Consider the following 16,087-nt stretch of genomic DNA (forward strand, 5'->3'; position numbering starts at 1 on the left):
TATGCCTCAGTAAAGGTGATGAGCTTAAGAAGAAGTATGGTTGCCAAATTTGTGTTCTTTTAATTTCCTGTCCTACACAGTTTGGCCTATTGAGCAGGAAGCCTGCTTTACAAGGCTAAAGCTGAGAAGATGGGGAGGATTTGTTATGGAGAACCACATTTGATTGGGTGGTGAATGGGAAGGGGGTGCTGAAAGGGTTACAGTGGAGCTCAAAGGGTGGTGGGAGGTGAAAGCAGGTCATCATAAGCTCACTGAATAGCATTTATCTGCTCCACCATTCTATCATGTCTGGGATCAAAGCACATCACAGAATAGTTTTTGTTTTATAATCCTGCTCAAGCGCTCAGGATGACTTCTGCCAGATTTAAATAATCTCCTTCAAAGAGTAATTGGCAAGTCAGCCTTTTTGAACTACGCTCCTAAACTTTTTCACCCAGGGAGAGAGACTCATTCCACCGAGATGCAACACAGAGCGTCATAGGAAGTCACTCCTGCCTGTGGCCATCAAACTTCACAGCTCCTTCCCTGGAGGGTCAGACGCCCTGTGCCAATAGGCTGGTCCTGGACTTACTTCCTGGCATAATTTACATATTGATATTTAACTATTTATGGTTTTATTACTATTTAATTATTTATGTTGCAACTGTAACGAAAACCAATTTCCCCTGGGATCAATAAAGTATGGCTATGACTATGATATGTGGAATGCTGTGCCCCAGAAGGCAGTGGAGGCCAAGTCTCCGGATGTTTTCAAGAAAGAGATGGATAGAGCTCTTAAAGATAGCAGAATCAAAGGTTATGGGGATAAGGCAGGAACTGGATACTGACTGTGGATGATCAGCCATGGTCACAGTGAATGGCGATGCTGGCTCGAAGAGCCGAATGGCCTACTCCTGCACCTATTGTCTATAAACTGTGGAACTCAATACCTAAAAGTATAAGGGATGCAGAATCAGTTGACACTTTTAAACACTAACTCAAAACCTATTTATTTAACTTTGCTTTTAACCAGCATCTTTCTTTCCATTTCATCTTTTTTGTCTTTTATTTTCATGTTTATTTTAAATTTTTATTTTATTTTCATGTTTGCACTTTATCCCATTGTAAAGCACTTTAAAATACATTGTATGGAAAATGCTCTATAAATAAGCTATTATTTTTGTTTATTTTTCCTGTCAACCCCATTCTCCTGTCCTCTCCATATCCCCTCATGCCCTTACTAATCTAGAATCTATCAACCTCTGCATTAAATATACCCAATGACTTGGCCCCCACAGCCATCTGTGGCAAGGAATTCCACAGATTCACCACCCCCTGACTAAAAATATTCCTCCGCATCTCTGTTCTAGTGGAACATCCTTAAGAATGATAGATTTTTGAAAAAACATAAATCAGCCATGATCAAGTGCCAGGGCAGACTCCATGGGCTAGATGTCCTATTTCTGTTCTTAGGTCTTAAGCCACATTACCCCTAACTTTTGGAATTCCTGATTTTCCTCTGACTTCTTGCCACCTACTCATTTTTCTCCCTTGATATTCTGTCTAGGTAGCCTCCAACCTGATGACAAGAATATTGAATTCTCCTTTTGGTAATTTTTTTTCCTTCCCCTTCCCTCTTCTATTCCCTGTTGTGGCTTCTTACCTCTTTTCCTAACCTGCATATCACCTCCCACAGGTGCCCCTCTTTCCCTTTCTCCCATGGTCCACACTCCACTCCTATCAGATTCCTCCTTCTTCAGACCTTTACCTTTTCTACTTATCACCTCCCAGCTTCGTAGTTCATCCCCCTCCTCCACCCATCCATCTTCCCCCTCATCTGGCTTCACCTATCACAATTTACTTCTTCACCTTCACCTACCCATTGCAGTTTGCCTATCGCCACAATAGGTCAACAGCAGGCACAATCTCAATGGCTCTTCACACAGCCTTAGACTACCTGGACAATACAAACAACCTATGTTGAACCAGGGTGCTGTTCATCGACTACAGCTCAGCACTTAACACCATCATTCTCACAATCCTGATAGATAAGTTACAGAACCTGGGCCCCTGTACATCCCTCTGCAATTGGATCCTCGACTTCCTAACCAGAAGACCACAGTCTGTGCGGATTGGTGATAATGTATCCTCCTTGCTGATGATCAACACTGGTGCACCTCAGGGGTGTGTGTTTAGCTCACAGCTCTACTCTCTCTATACCCATGACTGTGTGGCTCGGCATTTCTCAAATACCATCAATAAATTTGCTGATGATACAACCATTGTTGGTAGAATCCCAGATGGAGACGAGGCTCAGGAGCGAGGTATGTCAACTAGTGGAGTGGTGCCGCAGCAACAACCTGGCACTTAACGGCGGTAAGACGAAAGGGCTGATTGTGGATTTCAGAATGGGTAAGACAAAGGAACACGTACCATTCCTCAGAGGGATCAGAAGCGGAAAGAGTGAGCAGATTCAAGTTCCTGGGTATCAAGGTCTCTGAGGATCTAACCTGGTCCCAACATATCGAAGTAGTTATAAAGAATGCAAGACAGAGACTATACTTCATTAAGAGTTTGAGGAGCTTTGGTATGTCAGCAAAAACACTCAAAAACTTCTACAGAGGTACCATGGAGAGCATTCTGACAGGCTGCATCACTGTCTGGTATGGATGGGCTACTGCACAGGACCGAAAGAAGCTGCAGAGGGTCATAAATTTAATCGGCTCCATCTTGGGTACTAGCCTACAAAGTACCCAGGACATCTTCGGGGAATTGTGTCTTAGAAAGGCAGCGTACATTATTAAGGACCTCCAGCACCCAGGGCATGCCCTTTTTTCACTGTTACCATCAGGTAGGAGGTACGGAAGCCTGAAGGCACACACTCAACGATTCAGGAACAGCTTCTTCCCCTCTGCCATCCGATTCCTAAATGGACATTGAACCCGTGAACACTACCTCATTTTTTAAATAAGTACTATTTCTGTTTTTGCACCATTTTAAAAATCTATTCATTATACATATACTGTAATTTATTTATTTATTATTATTTATTATTTCTTCATCTGTATTATGTATTGCATTGAACTGTTGCTGCTAGGTTAACAAATTTCAGGACACTTGCCGGTGATGATAAACCCAATTCTGATTCTACCCCCACCTTCTTGTTCTGGTATCATCCCCCTTCCTTTCCAGTGCTGATGAAGGGTCTCAGCCCAAAATATCGACTATTTATTTCCACAGATGCTGCCTGACCTGCTGAGTTCCTCCAGCATTTTAGTGTGTGTTTGCTCTGGATTTTCAGTATCTGCAGAACCTCTTGTGATTAAGATAAATGATACACTCCATTTATTTCAAATTCCAGGGACACAAAGTCCAGAAAATCTGTTGCATGCAATTATGCATGCATGCTTATCTTGCTAACGGTGCAGTCTATCCACGATGGACAAATGTTGGAACAGCATTCTGCTGGACTTCTGAGACTCTGCAAAGCTGACGACACCAACCCCAAACTACAGGGTAAGGTCATGTTAATCACTTCCTTTTAACACTCTGTCTATGATTAAATGTGGGTTCATCCTTTATTTATGATGCTGTCAAAGTACTTAGCTCATATAGAGATATTAGGTGAATACAGGGAATTCACTTATCTCCCAAATATTTAAGTACAAGTTGTGCTTAACATTCATAAGGGGATTAAAGCAGATTCAATATTTTTTAAGATTGTTCAAGATTGCTTAGTGTTGTTTTCTGTACACAAGTGTAAAAGAGAATGAAATAATTGTTACTTTGGATCCGATGCAGCTCTAAAAATCACAATAAGATTAAAAAAACGCAGTAATAATTAAAAAGAAATCAATATATATAAATAAATAGATACATGGATGGGAGGATTATGAAGGACTATGGTCAGGGTGCAGGTCAGTGGGACTAGGCAATTTTAAATGGTTCAGCACAGACAAAATGGGTTGAAGGGTCCGTTTCTGTGCTGTACTTTTCTGTGCTTCTCAATGACCCGATATATACATAAAATAGCTTGAGAATATGTCTATAAAGTGATGGTAGGTACAGGAGTGTCTGTACATAAGGTGACTGACAGGAAATGGTAAAGTAGTGGTGGTTGGCAATATAGATGGTTGGGTTAGTAGGTGCAGGTGTTGATCAGCCTTACTGCTTGAGGAAAGTAACTGTTTTTGAGACTGGTGGTCCTGACGTGAATGTTAAGTAGCCTCTTCCTTGATGGAAGTGGGACAAATAGTCCATGAGCAGGGTGGGTGGGATCCTTCATGATGTTACTGGCCCTTTTCCGGCACCTTTCGGTCTATATCTCCTTGATGGCGGGTAGGTTGGTGCCGGTGATGCATTGGGCAGTTTTGACTACCCATTGTAGAGTCTTCCTGTCCACCACAGTGCAGTTTCTGTACAACAACGTGTTAGGATGCTCTCTACTACACATTAGTAGATTGATGTGAGTATAAATGTGTATATTCCAGCTTTCTTCACCCTCCCCAGAAAGAAGAAATTCTAAAATCCACAACTCAAAAAACAGTTATATGTACTGCATCCAAGTATAAATATTTAACTTAAAAATTTGTAATATATTTGGAAATTTAAAATTCAACTTGCAGTATATAAAATACGTTACAGAAATTCTTCAATAGCTGATAAATGACCAAATTAGCAAATTAGCTGCTAAGTTAGCTAATGACCCCCAAGCCGTCAGACTGATCAACATCTCCATCTGTTAACCCACCCCACCACAGCTACATCACCGAGTGCCACTTCATATAGATCTTCTTCTTAGAAGCCCATCAGGAACGATGATGATGTCAGTGATGACTCTGATGAACTGGGAAGTGCAGATGTGCCGGCAGCTCAGGCACATTACAGCCATTGGAGGGTCAGGTCGTCTCTCCTTGTGGTCCTGGCACTTTTGATCAAGGTCTTTCAGCTGCTGCTCTTCGAATGTGCTGGTGCCTTTGTAGACTGCCAGGCACCAGACATTGCAGACTTTCGCCAAGGCCTCCCAACCAGTCACAGGGATATTGCATGCCTTCAAGGACGCTTTCACACAGTCTTTATAGTGCTTTGTGGAGCCTCCCTGCTTTCTGATGCCTTGTACCAGCTCAGAAAAGAATGCCATCTTTGGAAGGTTGTTGTCTTTCATCCAGACCACATGTCCAACCCATTGAAATTGAGCCTTCATGACCAGTGTCTCTTTGCCAAAGCCCTCAGTCCTTTGTAACACTTCTGTGGTGGAGACTCTATCTCACCACGTGATCTTGTGAAGGCATTGCAGGTGGAACTGGTCAAGCATCTTGATGTGACTGCGATATAGGGTCCATGTTTCACAGCCATACAGCTGAGATGTCAGGGCGACTGCTATGTAGACTGCTATCTTGGTCTTCTGCTGGATGCCACGTTCTCCCCACACATGTCCATTGCCTGCCAAAGGATGCCCCAGCTTTTGCAAGTCCGAGACCTCTCGATCTAGACTGCAGGAGGAGGTGAGGCAGCTTCTCAGGTAGGTGAAGGCATCAACATTGTTGAGCTGAGTGCCTTAAATCTCAATTTGTGGTTCCACAGGGTTGATGTGGGGTGCGGGCTGAAGTAGAACTTCTGTCTTCTGTAGGCTGATGGTTAGGCCGAATTTTCTTGCTGCCACAGCGAGGTCCTGCAGATCCCTTTCACTGTGTGCTACAAGAGTTAAGTCACCTGCAAAGCTTCCAGCACTTTGGTCTTGGCTTTGAGGTGTTGCAGATCAAAAAAGCGTCCATCAGACCTGCAGCGAATTGTTATTTCTGCATCAGTCTGTGAGAGAGCACAGAACAACATCGTGGCAAACAGCAGACTGAGCATGGTAGGCACGAGGACATAGCCCTGCTTGACACTGTTAGTTACTGGGCAGGAATCGGAGGTGCAGCCATTTCGATGATCCTGGCCTTCACGCTGTTGTGGAATGACCTGACAATGCTGTACCTCCTGTATCCAATAAAGTGGCCACCGAGTGTATGTTTGTGGGCTTCTGCTGATGTAACCCATCCACTTCAAGGTTCAACACGTATGTATTCAGAGATGCTCTTCTGAGCACCACTATTGTAACATGTGGTTATTTGTGTTACTGTCACCTTCTTGTCAGCTTGAACCAGTCTGGCCATTCTCTACTTACCTCTCTCATTAACAAGGCATTTTCACGCACAGAACTGCCGCTCTCTGGATGTTTTTTTTCGTTTCTCACACTATTCTTTGTAAGTTCTGGAGACTTGTGTGTGAAAATCCCAGGCGATCAGTTTCTGAGATACTCAAACCACGCTGTCTGGCACCAACAATCATTCCATGATCAAAGTCACTTAGATCACATTTGTTCCCCATTCTCATGGTTGCTCTGAACTACAGCTGAACCTTTTGACCAAGTCTGTATGCTTTTATGTATAGAGTTGCTGTCACATGATTGGCTGATTAGATATTTGCAATAGCAAGCAGTGTACCCAATACAGTGGCCACTGAGTATACGTTGTGTTTTATAGGGTTGCTTTTATGTTTATATTGAATTTATGTTTCTTCAATTGTGTTCTTTATGCTTATTCTTGATCTTTCTACTGCATGGGATCTGGGGTAATAATCATTTTGTTCTCCTTTATACTCCTGTACTGAAGAATGAAATAAACTATCCTGAATTTTGAAATGTATTTTCTCTGCCATCTTATTCAATGTCTCTTGATTTTTAGAGTTAAGTAAATGGCTGGAGCCACTGAAAAATCTGAAGTTTGAAATTAATTGTATTCCTACACTTCTTGAATATATCAAGCAGGTGAGTTGTTTATTAGGTGTCTTGTTTTTATACCTCATTGTATAAAGTGGTATTGATGCTTCCACTAAATTTCCATGATTACTTTTGCTTATTTATCTGTTAATCATTGGTACTGGTTTATTATTATCACATACGCTGAGGTAAATACTTCTAATGGAATGCATCTCGAATAGACTTTGGGAAGTCCAGCTCCTGGCCTTCACGTGTGGCTTAGCTACTAAGCCTGGTGGAACCGTTTCTACTAACATAAGTGGCAATGGTGGGTTACTGGTGCCTTAAAACCTGTCGTTTTGGGCAGATGGTGCTTGTAGCCGTGGTTGGCTGCTCATCTAATCAAAGGAAATCTCTGATCTCAAACCCCTGCTGCCTTGCAGTTACACCCACTCATGGGGAAAGCTTCAGGAGTAAACCTTGAAGGAAAACTCTGGAGCTGGAGTCCTTAAAGCAGTTCAATGCGAACTGGCAACCTGTGCGATCCACTGATGCCAAACTGTATTGGTCTCTGCTGTTCCTTTGGATTCATCAGCTGTGTGGAGGGGGGGAGTCTGTGATATGGGCAACAGCTTGCTCTCCGCATCATACTGGCCTGGCTTGCGTATACAACATGAAAAGCTAGGATGCAGTGCCCATATTCGACCCTGACCAAGGGAGGGCCTTATGTACTGAGGTATCATGAAAAGCTTGTCTTGCATACTGTTCACACAGGTCAGTTCATTACACAGTTCATTGAGAGTACAAGGTAAAACAATAATAGAATACAGAATAAATTGCAACAATCAGAGAGATGGTTAAAGTGATGTGATCATCTTTTGGGCTGTCATGGAGATTTTAACTTTCCTAGCTTAGACTGGGACAGCCATACTCTTAAGGGCTTAGATGGGGTGGAATTCTTTTAAAGATGTTCAGAAAACCTTTGGGGAACATACAGGGAGAGATCAAAGCTTCAAAGTTTGGATAAGTGAGTGAGGCCTCTGTTGATCAGGGTTGACCATGAATGTTGGGTCCTAGCTATCTAGATATGCAAGCCTGGGCAGTATGATATGGAGAGCAAGCTGTTGAGTAAGTGCTTGAATGGGAGCGATACTTAGGGCTATGGTGCAGGTATGGGTCAATGGGACCAGACACAATACAAGTTTGGCACGGACTAGGTAGGTTAATTGGCCTGTTTCTGTGCTGTACTGCTCTATGACTTGACCAGCTCTTGGGCAATAGGGTGGGGCAAATCACTGAGGTGACAGTAGGGGACCAATGACCATGGTTCTATTAGTTTTAAGCTGATTATGGAAAGGGGAAGAACTGATCCACAGGTTCATGTTCTAACCATGGCAGTAGGAGACAGTAATATGAAGAGGTTGATTCCTTATTCTTAAGCCCGTCACCCTTACTGGGGCAGAGGCTGCTGGCAACAGCTCTCCAGAATCTTTTGTCCTGGGCCGTTAGGTGTTGATCGGCCTTGTGGCTTTTGTTTGCATTATGTAACTTCGTACATCTTTAGGGTGAAAATCTTTCCCAGGAATGAGATCTTTGTAGCTTCTGTTGATGTTTCTGTAGCACTGGGGTTGCTAGCCCCCCCCCCCCCCCCCCCCGCACAGCTGGGCTTGGGACCATTCATGGCAGAGTTGAAGGGGTTGACTGGAGTTATTTATTCATGGCGATAGGCCCACAGGCAAGTGGGAGGTTTTTAAAGATAAGAAAGAGCTGAAGAACTAATATGTTCCTGTTTATGTGAAGGGTAAGGCTGGCAGGAGCAGGGAACCATGGATGATGAGGGATATTGAGATCCTGGCCAGGAAAAAGAAGGCATGGGTCAGGTGCAGGCGGCTGGGGTTAAGCACATCCCTGGAGGAGTATAAGGATTTCAAGAAGGAAATCAGGAGATCACAAAGCAGAGAAGCTTTGGCAGAGAAGATTAAGGAAAATCCAAAGTTTTTTTTTAAGGGCCTTTCATTAACCAAAAGGGACTCCTTTGGTGGAGCTGCGGGGAATGAGCAAGATTCTGGAAAAGATCTGTGGAAAAGACATGGAGCTAGGAAAAGTAAGTGGAGAGTTTCGTGGGGATAGTCCACATCACAGTAGAGGGCTGGATGTCTTGTAAAGTATGAAGGCAGACAAATCGTGGGAAAGGTACAAGCTTCATACAGAGAACACTGGAACTGAACTCTGAACTACGCTCCAAGCTGTTATAAAATTGCACTAACCATTATGCTACCATGGTGCCCTACCCATGCCTCCTTTATTATTTGTTATTAGGCAGTTCATCTAATTAACATTCTAGTTAGCCCCACTCCCCTCTATCAGTGACCTCAGTCGCTGCACTCCACTGTCAACACTTCACCTGTGTATGTATCTACTTAGAGATGCAATGCCGACAGGCCCTTCCAGCCCAGGAAGTCTCACTGCCCAGCAACCCATCAGTGTAGCCCTAGCCTAATCACAGGACAATTTACAATGACTAGTTAACCTAGTAATCTGTACGTCTTTGGAATGTGGAGGGAAACGGGAGCACCTAGAGGAAACCTAGGCACTCACAGGAAGGATATGCAAAACTTCATACAGAGGATGCTGTAACTGAACTGACGCCCCAAGCTATAGTAGCATCGTGCTAACCGGTACACTACCTTGGCGCCCTGCCCATGCCTCCTCTTTCCTGGCCAGGGCCTCAATATCCCCGCTCATGTCAATCTTATCCTCTAACAGGAACACACAGAACTTAAGCTCCATCCCATCTGCAAAAGCTTCCCACCTGCCTGTGGTCCCTATTGCTGTAAATAAACCTTGTTGGCCTTAATCTCAAAACTTCAGGCCTTGATAGCAGCAATGAGAAGAGGGCAAGTCCTGGGTGATGGGAGTCCTTAAGGATGGATACCCCTTCTTGGGCCATCGTCTTTTCCAAGATATCCTCGATGCTGTAATCTCCTTTGTAATAACAATGGCACTCACTCCTGCTCCCTGACATTCACAGACCCCTGGCGCACTGCTAGTGTCGTCTACAGTTAAACTGATGTAAAATATCCGTTAAGTTCATCTGCCATTACAACTACACCAGCATCATTTTCCAATAGACCAATATCAACTCTCACCTTCCTTTTATTGTTTATATAACTGAAAAACTTATAGTATCCTGCTGTATATTATTGGCTAGTTTGCCCTCATATTTTATCTTTTCCCTTATAGCTTTTTAAGCTATTTTTTGGATTTTAAAAGCTTCCCAATCATCCAACTTCCCAATCACTTTTGCCACATTAAATGTCCTTTCCTTAGCCTTAACTTCCTTTTTGTCAGCCACGGTTGCCTACCCCTGCCATTTGAGAGCTGCTTCTTCTGTGGGATATATCTATCCTGCACCTTGTGAACTACTCCCAGAAGCTTCAGCCACGTCTGCTCTGCTGTCATCCCCACCAGTAGCTTTCTCCAATCCACGTGGGCAAGCTTCTCTCTCGCGCCCCTGTAATTTTCCTTTATTCCATTGCAATACTGATACATCTGACTTGTGCTTCTCCCTCTCAAATTGGAGTATGAATTCAATCATATTATCATCACTGCCTCCTAAGGGTCCCTTTACATTAAGCTCCCTAAGATCTGGGTTATTACACAACACCCAATCTAATCACAAGCTGCTCTAAAAAGCCATTTTGCAGGCATTCAACAAATTCCCTCTTTTGCAATCTGACACCAGCCTGACTTGCCCAATCCCCTTGCATATTGAAGTCTCCCATTACAATTGTGTCATTACCCTTATTGCATGCCCTTTCCAGCTTCCTTTGCAATCTTAATCCCACATTTTGGCTACTATTTTGAGGCCAATATATTACTCCCATAGTGTTTTTTTTACCCTTGCAGTTTCTTAACTCAACCCACAAAGATTCAACATTCTCTGACCCTATCTCTTTCTAAATATGTAATTCTATCTCTACCAACAGAGCCACACCTATGCCTTCCTGCCTGTCCTTTTGATACAAAATATATCCTTTGATGTTAAGCTCTAACCATGGCCTTCTTTCAGCCACGTCTGTGATGCATACAACGTCATACTGACCAATCTTTAATTGTGCCATGAGTTCCTCCACCTTATTCTGAATGCTACGCATATTTAAATACAGCACCTACAGTCCTGTATTCTTTACCGTTTTCAATCTTGCCTCCGTGTAACAATTTAACTCTTTGCTCTGTCTGCATCTGTACCCAGTCATTGGCTTGTCCTTCCTTACATTCATGTTACACCCATCATCTACTTGTAAACCTGCTGGCTCATCCTCAGCTCCATCATACTGGCTCCCATCCCCTGCCATATTAGTTTAAACCGTTCTCAACAGCTCTAGTAAAGCTGCCTGCAAGAATATTGGTACCTCTTGGATTCAAGTGCAACCCGTCTGTTTTGTACAAATCACTCCTGTCCCAGAATCAGAATCAGGTTTGTTATCACCGGCATGTGACATGAAATTTGTTAACTTAGCAGCAGCAGTTCAATGCAATACATAATCTAGCAGAGAGAGAAAAAAATTATAATAAATAAACAAGTAAATCAATTATGTTTATTGAATAGATTTTAAAAATGTGCAAAAACAGAAATACTGTATATTTTTTTTTAAAAAGTGAGGTGGTGTCCAAAGATTCAATGTCCATTTGGGAATCAGATGGAAGAGGGGAAGAAGCTGTACCTGAATCGCTGAGTGTGTCCCTTCAGGCTTCTGTACCTCCTACCTGATGGTAACAGTGAGAAATTTCTGGGACACCGCTCCCTTAAGATGTCCTGCGTATTTTGTAGGCTAGTACCCAAAATGGAGCTGACCAGATTTACGACCTTCTGCAGCTTCTTTCGGTCCTGTGCAGTAGCTCTTCCATACCAGACAAGGATGCAGTCTGTCAGAATGCTCTCCATGATGCAATGATACAACTATAAAAGTTTTTGGGTGTATTTGTTGACATGCCAAATCTCTTCAAACTCCTAATAAAGTGTAACTGCTGTCTTGCCTTCTTTATAACTACATCAATATGTTTGGCCAGGTTAGATCCTCAGGTTATCCAGAAATCTGAATCCCTGTCCCAGTTCCAATTCTTCAGCCACGCATTTTATCTGCCACATCATTCTATTCCCATCCTCACTGTCGCGTGGCACAGGCAGCAGTCCCGAGATTACTACTCTTGAGGTCTTGCTTCCTAGCTTCATTCCTTACTCCCTGTATTATGTTTTCAGGACCACATCCCTTTTTCTGCCTATGTCGTTGGTATCAATATGTACCATGACTTCTCTACTGTGTACAGATTGGGAAAGGAATAGGGAGAAGGGAATCATTGTTTAGAAAAAGGGACGAGGAAGACGAGGGAGCAGGAAGCACCAGAGAGACATTCTGTAATGATCAATCAATGAAATGTTTGGAATTATATGGTCTTGCCTGGTGTCTCAGGGCTGGGTGTGTCTATACCTGCACCACCACCTGTCCCTTGCACTCCTTGTCTGCCACCTGTCCCACACCCTTCCCACGGCATTCCACCCTCACCATTCCCAATATGCTTTGCCGCCGCCAGATCTACAAACTCACTCTCTGCTCCACGTAGATAAATATAGTAGTGTGCACCGTAGCAGTATATCTGTGACTTTTGCACGATACTGTACGTCTTTGCAATGTGGGAGGAAGCTGGATCACCAGAGGAAACGCATGCAATCATGGTGTGAACGTACAGTCTCCTTAAAAACAATGCCAGGAATTGAACCCTAATCGCTGGCATGCAGCCATTGTGCTGTCCCCATTTTTTTTGTATTCTTTTCCCTAGTGGAAGATGTAAATAATTTGATGTTTGCTTGCTGTAGGAATTGAAGGCTACAAGCTACGTAGGTAGTGGTCCTGAGTTTTATTTTTGTAAACTCCAAATATTCTAAGACGTATTTAATTAAAAAATCATGTTTATTATTCTGCAAGTTGATTGATTTTCAAGATACAACCTTCATTGTTACTACTGTTTTTAATCAAAGAAATGTTTGATAAGTTGTTTCAGGTATCTGCCAGTTCAGATTAAAATTATTTAAGTTGGCTTTCATTGTTTTTTTAAGAACCTGGATAATCTGACCATTCAGATGACTCAGGAAGGTGCTGGTTTAACCACTGCTCTGCGTGTCCTTTGCCATGTTGCCTGCCCGCCTCTGCCACTTGAAGGTATGGTATATGATGGAATTGATATCATGGTAGCATAAAAAACTAATTGCTCAAGGAACTCAGTAATTCGAGAGCATTTCTGGGATGGAGAAGGAATTGTTGACATCTCAGTCATAGACTCTGCATAAAGACTGGGAGTTGAGAGGAAAGAAAGTTGATTACCCTCCCTCTCCACACTCGATTATGATGCAGTGTCATGCCTTGAAAAACTAACGGTACTAGAGATGAAGATTTCATTTCAGTTTAATCTAATCTAAATGAAATTGAGATTGATTTTAATCTAATTTTAGATGAATTAGATGCCCTTCTTCTGGAACTCAATGACCTTAGAGTAGCATTCTATTCTTGACTCATTGCTATTTGAGACACAGCCCCTTGCAATGGTATCATCTGCAAATCTGTAGATGGAGTTGGAGTTGGAGTTGGAGCATGATCTGGCCACGTAGTCGTGAGTGTACAGCAAAAAGATTATAGATTGGCTTTATTTGTCAAGTGTAAATCGAAACGTGCAGTGAAATTTGTCATTTACATCAATGACCAGCACTGTTCAGGATGTCACCATGCTTCTGGCACTAACACAGCATGCTCACAACTTATTAACCCTAACTGGTTCATCTTTGCATTGTGGGAGCACCCAGAGGAAACCCACATGGTCACGGGAAGAAACTCCTTGGAGATAGCAGCGGGAATTGAACCCAAGCACTGTAAAGCATTACAATAACTGCTACACTACCTCTCCGCCCTACTCCTTCCCAACCCCACAGATGCTGCATTGCTCCCACAGTTTTTTATTCCATTTTCTAGCATCTATAGTCTTTTGTTGACAGAATGGTAATTATGTTTCAACACTGTTTTCCTAAAGTGACCTCACTTAACTAAGTTAAAAATGTTACATGCTATTGTATCTTGTCAGTAATTCTAACAGCATCCTTTACAACCCTGTCATGTAAGACCATAAGATGTAGGAGCAAAATTAGGCCATTCAGCCCATCTGAGTCTGCTCTGCCATTCAGTCACAGCTGATTTATTATCCCTCCCAACCTCATTCTTCTGCCTTCTCCTTGTAACCTTTGATGCCCTGTCTAATCAAAAACACCCTGCTTTAAATAAAGCCAGTAACTTAGCCTCCACAGCTGTCGGTGGTAATGAATTCCGCTGATGTATCAAGCTAAATACTGTTTGTGACAAGGCTGATTTCATATTTGCAATAGAAACACTGATGTTAATGCTTGCTATGATTCACTTTATATACTGTTTGTATCTATGTACATGTGTATATACACCCCACCCCGCCCAAATAATCAAAGGGAATTCTGTCTATTTTTGTGATCAGTTTTTGTTCTTTAAGAACTAGGACAAATAAATGGCTGCCCCATTAACCAATGGTCCAATTAATTGGGATTCACTGTGTGTGTGTGTGTGTGTGTGTGTGTGTGTGTGTATGTGTGTGTGTGTGTGTGTGTGTCTACACGCACGTGCGCATGCAAAATTCTAAGCAATTAGTCTCAAAAAATCAATTTAGTTTAACTCACATTCCAGAAAGCTGATGGGCAGTGAAGAAACTAGTTTTATTTTTCTTTCAACAAGCTGTATATTTGATTTGTATTTTTTTGATATTTATTTCACTAGGTCAACAGAAAGATCTAAAGTGGAACCTTGCAATTATTCAGTTGTTTTCGGCAGAAGGAGTTGACATATTTATTCGAATTCTGCAAAAGCTGAACAATGTCCTACTACTGCCTTGGAGGCTGCATGCAAACATGGGAACTACTTTGCAGAGAATTATGATCCTTTCCATTACAAGGTGCACCCTTTCCCTTTTAAAGGCAATGCTGACTGAACTTCTGAAGGGAGGGTCATTTGAATTTAAGGATGTACGTATCCCTACTGCTTTGGCAACCCTTCACATGGTCCTTTGCTCCATACCTTTGTCTGGGCGACTGGATGATGAAGAACAAAAGATTCAAAATGACATTGTTGATATTCTACTTACTTTTACTCAAGGCGTTAATGAACAGGTCGCGTACTCTGAAGAGTCTCTGGCAAACAACACATGGTCATTAATGTTAAAGGAAGTCCTTTCCTTTGTACTGAAAAGACCAGAAGGATTTTTCTCTGGAATGTCATTGCTTTCTGAGCTTCTACCTTTCCCATTGCCCATGCAAACAACTCAGGTGAGATTTGGCATCTACTTGCACCTAACATAGAACACTACAGCACATGTCGTGTTGAACTTTTAACCTACTCTAAGATCAATCTAATGTTAAGATATGGAGCAGAATTAGGCCATTTGTCCCATCTGGTTTACTTCCCCATTCAATCATGGATAATCCCTTTTTTCCCCTCCTCAGCCCCACTCCCCAGCCTTCTCCCTGTAACCTTTGATGCCCAGTCCAATCAAGAACCTATCAAGTTCTGCCTTAAATACACCCAACGACCTGGCCTCCACAGCTTCCTGTGGTAATACATTCACAACCCTCTGGCTAAAGAACTTACTCCACATCTCTTTTTTAAATGGGTGCCCTTCTATCCTGAGGCTGTGCCTAGACTCTGTCCTAGACTCCTCCACTATGGGAAACATCCTTTCCACATCTACTCTGTCTATGCCTTTCTATATTTGAAAGGTTTCAATGAGATACCCCATCATCCTTCTAAATTCCAGCGAGTACAGACCCAGAGCTATCAAATGTTCCTCATATGATAACCCTTTTATTCCCGGAATCATCTTTGTGAACCTCTTCTGAACTCTCTCCAATGCCAACACATCTTTTCTTAGATGAGGAGCCCAAAACTGTTCACAGTATGAAGGTGACGCCTCACAAACGCCTTATAAAGCTTCAGCATCACATCCCTGCTATTGTATTCTTGACTTGAAATGAATGCCAAAATTGCATTTGCCTTCCTCACCATTGACTCTACCTGCAAGTTAACCTTTAGGGTATTCTGCACAAGGACTCCCAAGTCCCTTTACATCTCAGATTTTTGGATTTTCTCCCCACTTAGAAAATAATCTGCACATTTATTTCTTCTACTAAAGTGCATGACCATGCATTTTCCAACATTGTATTTCATTTGCCACTTTCTTACCCATTCTCTTCATCAAAGTCCTTCTGTAGCCTACCTGTTTCCTCAACACTGCCTGCCCCTC

The 16,087-nt window shown here is 42.6% G+C and overlaps 1 protein-coding gene across 3 annotated transcripts in view; it reads left to right on the forward strand.

Moving 5' to 3' along the window:
- Window positions 1–16,087, forward strand: part of virma (vir like m6A methyltransferase associated) — a 141,165-nt gene that overhangs the window by 63,490 nt on the left and 61,588 nt on the right. For all 3 annotated transcript variants that reach the window (XM_072251837.1, XM_072251846.1, XM_072251855.1), the window contains exons 10-13: window positions 3,341–3,495; window positions 6,705–6,787; window positions 12,837–12,939; window positions 14,569–15,113. In XM_072251837.1, the coding sequence (XP_072107938.1) occupies window positions 3,341–3,495; window positions 6,705–6,787; window positions 12,837–12,939; window positions 14,569–15,113 (886 nt within the window). The remainder of the gene's footprint in view (window positions 1–3,340; window positions 3,496–6,704; window positions 6,788–12,836; window positions 12,940–14,568; window positions 15,114–16,087) is intronic.

Source organism: Mobula birostris, chromosome 1 (assembly GCF_030028105.1).
Source record: "Mobula birostris isolate sMobBir1 chromosome 1, sMobBir1.hap1, whole genome shotgun sequence".
In the NCBI taxonomy this organism is placed as follows: Eukaryota; Metazoa; Chordata; class Chondrichthyes; order Myliobatiformes; family Myliobatidae; genus Mobula; species Mobula birostris.